Raw genomic sequence first — 5,888 nt, 5'->3', positions numbered from 1 at the left:
TTTCAGGTACTTCTGACGATCACGGGAAGGCACCGGCTTGATTGTACACACACGAATTGGAGATATGTTTTTGGAGGATCCTGGATTGTGTTTTAAACAATTAATGAACATGTGCTTTTTATAACTCGATATTTGGTGATTTTTATGGTTGTGATAATGAAATTAATGTGATTTTTAAATGAAAATTTTGTTTGGAAATTTACGGCGTTACAAAATCACAAGAAAGAAATATTGTTGGTTGTATTGCTTGGAGGTCAATGGAGGTTCGATTAGCCTACAAGTGAGAGATTGTTGGGTGTTAAGCATGATCTAACACCAAACCGAGGAACACGGTTATGAGATTTGGTCTAGAGAATAGCCATGGAGTATTCACTTAGTGAAGGTCTCAAAGATAGAGGATACTCTTGACCAAGGATGACCAAGGATCACAACTAGAAAGAGGTAAGGCTTCAGTAGAAAGCGAAGTCGTGGTTTAAAGGAAGTGAAGCGTCTGTTGAAGACTAAAGTATGAAGCTTTTGTAGTGAATGCATGTAACAAAGCGCAACTACGGGAAGTGAAGTTCATCTCATGATCTTTGCCTACAGTGTTCTCCATTCCCACCCCTTAGTAAACAAGTGTATGTTCTACCTCAATTGAAAATTTGGGTATGTGGATTCAAGGTCGGTCTATGCCGACGACATCATAGGCCCATGAACCGGCCCATAAGATTTAGGTCAACATCACTATAAATAATCTCATTGATTGTAATATTAAGAGTATGCACAGAAAAGAGCGTATGTGAGTGTGTGTATATCGACATTGATTGTCAAATATCCTTGGAAGAATAACCTTATATTTAATATACAGTTCTAAAATATTATTTATTAATCCAGTATCTACTATAATTTATAAAAGCTCTGATAAAAATCAAAATAACTCAAGTGTAATCAGCTTATAAAAGTATACAAAGATACAATTAGAATTAAGAAACTTTTAACTACTTTTCTATATTGATCATTAGAATTATTTTCTACCCTTTTGTGAGTTTTACCTAATAAATTTTAGATACGTTATTAATTACACATTCTTTAAAAGCCATCAATTAGTGCTCATAAAATTGAATAAATGAAAGTCAATAAATCATCATTATATACTTATAAAATAAGCATTTTTCCAAGCACCACATTCATTTGAAACCCCCATACATTTTTTCTTTCACCACATTCATTTGAAACTCCCATGACTTTTCAATTTCTTTCTAATAATAATTTTAATTTGGTTAATTAGGTTAAATAAATATCAAGCCTAAAGTCTAATCATATATAAACTAAATTTTAATATTAAAATAATATCTTTACTTCTACTTATAAAGTTATGTTTTTAACTTTTAACATATTATATTTAATTTATTAGTTTTAATATATTGTTGAATGTAAACCATTATCATTTTAAAGATACAATTTTGGAACAAATTGTATAAAAATAAATTATTAATTTAAATATAACATTACTGAATCAACTTAAATATCAGTTTTAGTTTAACTTAAACAACCCAAAGAATATTTTGTATATACTTAAAAATGATAAATTATAGTGTCTTTCTAATAATGATTATAAGTTGATTAATAAGGTTAAATAAATATCAAACCTAAAGTGTTATCATTAATAAACTAAGTTTCTGTTTTAAAATAATATTTGTACTTCTACTTATAAACTTATGTCTTTAACTTTTAACATAATATACTTAATTTATTAGATTTAAAATGTTGTTGTATGCAAAACATTATCAGTTTAAAGCTACAACTTTTGAACAATTTTAACAAAATACTTAAATTGTTAATTTAAATATACCATTACAGTGTCAACTTAAATATAAATTTCAGTTCCACTTCAAAAACCAAAGAATATTTTGTAAATAGTTAAAAGTGATAAATTGTAGTGATAAATGCAAAAACTAAATTCTAATATCAATTTAACTAAAATATCTCCTAAAGATATTTTTATAATCATTAAAAGTTTTCAAATAAGTAGCTTAAAATAACTTACAATAACAATAGTTATAAATACCTCTATATAAATGATTATATTGTTACCTTTAAAATCAAAAAACAATGTTTGATGTTTTAAATAATTATAATTAGAAATTAAAACATTAAGCAAATAAATTTTAAAAAATTAATTAACAATAACAACAACTATAAATAACATTAAACCATATATTCTATTTAATTTTATTCATGTGTAACCTATGGGTAGAAGTCATTCAAACGATTGAGATCATGAAGTTATAATATATATATATATATATATATATATATATATATATATATATATATATATATATATATAATCAATATATTATATCAATTTAGTATACGAATTATTATATCAAATTTGACAACGACGTTACTGTTATATTTAAAATATATATATTTGTAAAGACTTCAACTATATTGCTGCTTCTGCATATTCCAATGTGAATTTAAATATAAATTTCAGTTCCAATTAAAAAAACCAAAGAATATTTTGTAAAGAGTTAAAAGTGATAAATGGTGGTGATGAATGCAAAAACTAAATTATAATATCAATTTAAGTAAAATATTTCCTAAATTATAATAACAATAGTTAAAAATAACTCTATATAAATGATTATATTGTTACCTTTAAAATCAAAAGTAATGTTTGATATTTTAAATAATAATGATAGATGAAAACATTAAGCAAATAAATTTTAAAAAATTAATTAAGAATAACAACAATTATAAATAATATTAAACAATATATTATATTTAATTTTATTCATGTATAACTCGCGGGTAGAAATCATTCAAACGATTGAGATTTTGAAGGTATAATAGATATATATATTATCATATAATTCAAAATAATCAATATATTATATCAATTTAGTATACAAATTATTATATCAAATTTGACAACATCGTTATTGTTATATTTAAAATAACATATATTTGTAAAGACTTTAACTATATAGGTGTTTCTGCGCAACGCGCGGGCATTCGCCTAGTGAAATGAATAAGTGCTTGCAATTTTGTGTAGATGTAAGATGTTTCAAGTTTAAGTTGATTGAAGGGCATCAAGGGCAAATGGATTAAAGATTACAGTCTCCACACTTTCAATCTTTCATAATTCTGTCAAGGGCTAATATAGCGTTTGCAGAATTGCAATGTGCGTAGTTTCTTTTGGTGTATAAAGAAACAAATCTAAGCAAACATGCGGTTTTTCTCAAACTATGTGTAAGAACAAACTACTCTTAACATAAATATTGCCTTTTAATTGTACCAGATACTAATAAAAATCAAAGTTAATTATGTGCAAAACGTTCAATAAAAGATTTGCATAATAGAAGTCTACTTTCTGTTTTTAACCTTTTATAGCAATGTATTTTATATTTATTTAAACAATATAGTTAATTTTTCTACATGTGTAGCCGATATTTACTGATAACCGAAACCATTGACTGATTTAAACTTACACCGGAACACAATGGTTATAAAATCCAATTAATATAATTCTCTCGGTTCTTCGGGAAAAAAAAATCAAAGGTTTTCTGTGTTGGTCAATATGAACTACTTGAATGTAATACGTAAATATTATACACACGTTCAATGGTTTTTATTTAAAAATGTTATTATGTAATTACCACATAATTATAATCAATTTAATTATGTCATTTCTTATTTAATAAATAAATATAAAGTAATTACACAACATACAACAGTAAAAAATAACTTATTGATAAATTTAAAATCACGAGATATTGTTTATCATTGTTATATTTTTAACATTTATTTGCAACTTTTATTACCAAATAATATACAGTAAATAACTAAGAATTTAAGTTCAAATATTGATTATCCATGCAACTATCATATTTTCTCAAACAGATTAAACAAAATAATTAACCCTTGTGCTAACCTATCTAAAAACAAATATGTACGGAGGTGTGGATGTCGTCATTCTCACCAAATAAGAGAGCACTACACCAGAGACGAGGTCAGGCTTAATTTGCCAATACAATCCTGCGTTGCGTCTGAGAAACTTCCTATATAAGCCAAGAAAAGTAATCGGCCCATAGGGACAAATCTTCCTTATAGTCTGATAAGAAGCCTTTCACTCACACTCTCTATCAAGAACGACCTCTCTGCAGTGTGGAGTATTGGCGATGGCTCAATCCAACAAAGCACCTTCATCCTCTCCGGTTTCTGTGATAGGGTCTCAATTCCTGGCACCACATCAACTCGATCTTATAGTTGATAGAATTTCAAGCGGAATCCTTTTGATTACAGATATTAACCATAAAATCATCTTCAAAGTGAAACCATGCGACTCGTTCTTTCATGAGCAGCGAGTACTACTCGATGTTGATGACCAACCCATCGTTCTGATGCGCAATAAGGTGACTTTATTAACTTTAACTTTTAATATATATATATATATATATATATATATATATATATATATATATATATATATATATATATATATATATATATATATATAGTTCTTTGGATTGTTTTGAAATTTTGATGCTAAATTTAACATTTAAATGGACTAATTTATTTTCCAGAGCATGACTGCACACGATGGATGGTATGTATTCAGGGGTGACAGTGAAAGCAAATCGGATATGATATTTACCACAAAAAAACATTGCGTGATCCAGCTGTTTAAGAGTGATGTAAATGTGTTCTTGGCAAACAAAACCAGTAGTAAAAATGTTTGTGATTTTAAGGTCGAAGGAAGCTGGTCGAAGAGAAACTGCACTATTTATATGGGAGATACTTCAACCACAATAGCCCAAGTAATTTAATTTTCAAACCTTTTTTAGTTGGTTTTCTAGTAGAGTTCCATGTTTTCAGTTATGTCTGTATAACTCTAAAAATTCTGTAAGTAACTTAAAGCTCAATCTGAAACTTACTAATGACATATTTATTCCTGTAGATGTCCAAAATGCAGTTATCGGAGAATATTGTAAAGTTCGTTAATGAGAAATTCAAGGTGACCATTTCTCCCAATGTGGACTTTGCGTTTGTGATCACAATTATAGCAATTATTGAGGCTATGGAAGACTCTGACAAAAAAAGTAAAGGTGCTGTGCAAGTTGTTGGAGGTGTGACTGAGGTTGTTGGCACAATACTCCTTTTATAGTCATATTAGTTGCATTCTCTACTCTTAAATTCTTCCATGCATCAACGGGTTTATATATGGCTTATCCGGCAATTCATATCATCTTTTCACATCGTGATTGATATGGTATGATTACCATGATAGGCTCAAATTATGGTTCCTTAATTGTGTTAATTAGAAGTAATTAAGTTATAATCTGGACATGTTAATTAGTTGTATCCTAGTGCCGAAGAATAAATGTTGCTTTGGAATTTTTTTTGAAGTTTGTGTAACTATTAAGAAGTGCTCTTCAATAGTATCAAACATTGTAATATAAATATCTAGCAATAGTCCAGATGTATGTGTTCAGCTTTTTAATAAATATGATGTTGTATTAAACAATATTTTTTTAGCAATTCTTCCTATATATTATTTTAAGTCCTTATAGTCCACTTTCATTATTAAGCAATTTGTGGACGTAGATGTGAATTTCATAAATGGGTCTCATTGTTTTATTATTTTAATATCTATATTTCATATGTAAAATTATAAAACAAAAACAAAAAATCTTTATAAAACCAAAAACATGTTTAATATTTGTCTTTGTTTCATAAACCTAAAACTAAAATTTATGATAAAAAGGTTTAATAAAACATTTCGAGTATTGATTTTGTTTTGAACATACCAATTAGCTCTTATTTAATGGCGTAATTTCTTTTTTTATATTTTAAAGTTAATAATACTTTTAGTAGTATGAAAAATATCTGAACACAATACA

The 5,888-nt window shown here is 27.0% G+C and overlaps 1 protein-coding gene across 1 annotated transcript; it reads left to right on the top strand.

Moving 5' to 3' along the window:
- Positions 1 to 3,994: 3,994 nt before the first annotated feature.
- LOC111885748 (protein LURP-one-related 10) lies at positions 3,995 to 5,512 on the top strand. Its single transcript, XM_023881991.2, has 3 exons — positions 3,995 to 4,400; positions 4,572 to 4,805; positions 4,946 to 5,512. The coding sequence occupies exons 1-3, from the start codon at positions 4,167 to 4,169 to the stop codon at positions 5,150 to 5,152; spliced, it is 675 nt and encodes a 224-aa protein (XP_023737759.1). The 5' UTR covers positions 3,995 to 4,166; the 3' UTR covers positions 5,153 to 5,512.
- The last annotated feature ends 376 nt before the right edge of the window (positions 5,513 to 5,888 follow it).

This window comes from Lactuca sativa, chromosome 8, assembly GCF_002870075.4.
Source record: "Lactuca sativa cultivar Salinas chromosome 8, Lsat_Salinas_v11, whole genome shotgun sequence".
In the NCBI taxonomy this organism is placed as follows: Eukaryota; Viridiplantae; Streptophyta; class Magnoliopsida; order Asterales; family Asteraceae; genus Lactuca; species Lactuca sativa.
Note: the sequence above shows the minus strand (reverse complement) of the source record. Positions and strands in the feature narration are given on the sequence as shown.

Excerpts from the sequence above, each read along its gene's own strand:
- LOC111885748 (XM_023881991.2), top strand. The coding sequence starts at position 4,167 with ATGGCTCAATCCAACAAAGCACCTTCATCCTCTCCGGTTTCTGTGATA. Across the intron at positions 4,401-4,571 it reads TCGTTCTGATGCGCAATAAG|AGCATGACTGCACACGATGG; the intron begins GTGACTTTATTA and ends TTTATTTTCCAG. Across the intron at positions 4,806-4,945 it reads CTTCAACCACAATAGCCCAA|ATGTCCAAAATGCAGTTATC; the intron begins GTAATTTAATTT and ends TTATTCCTGTAG.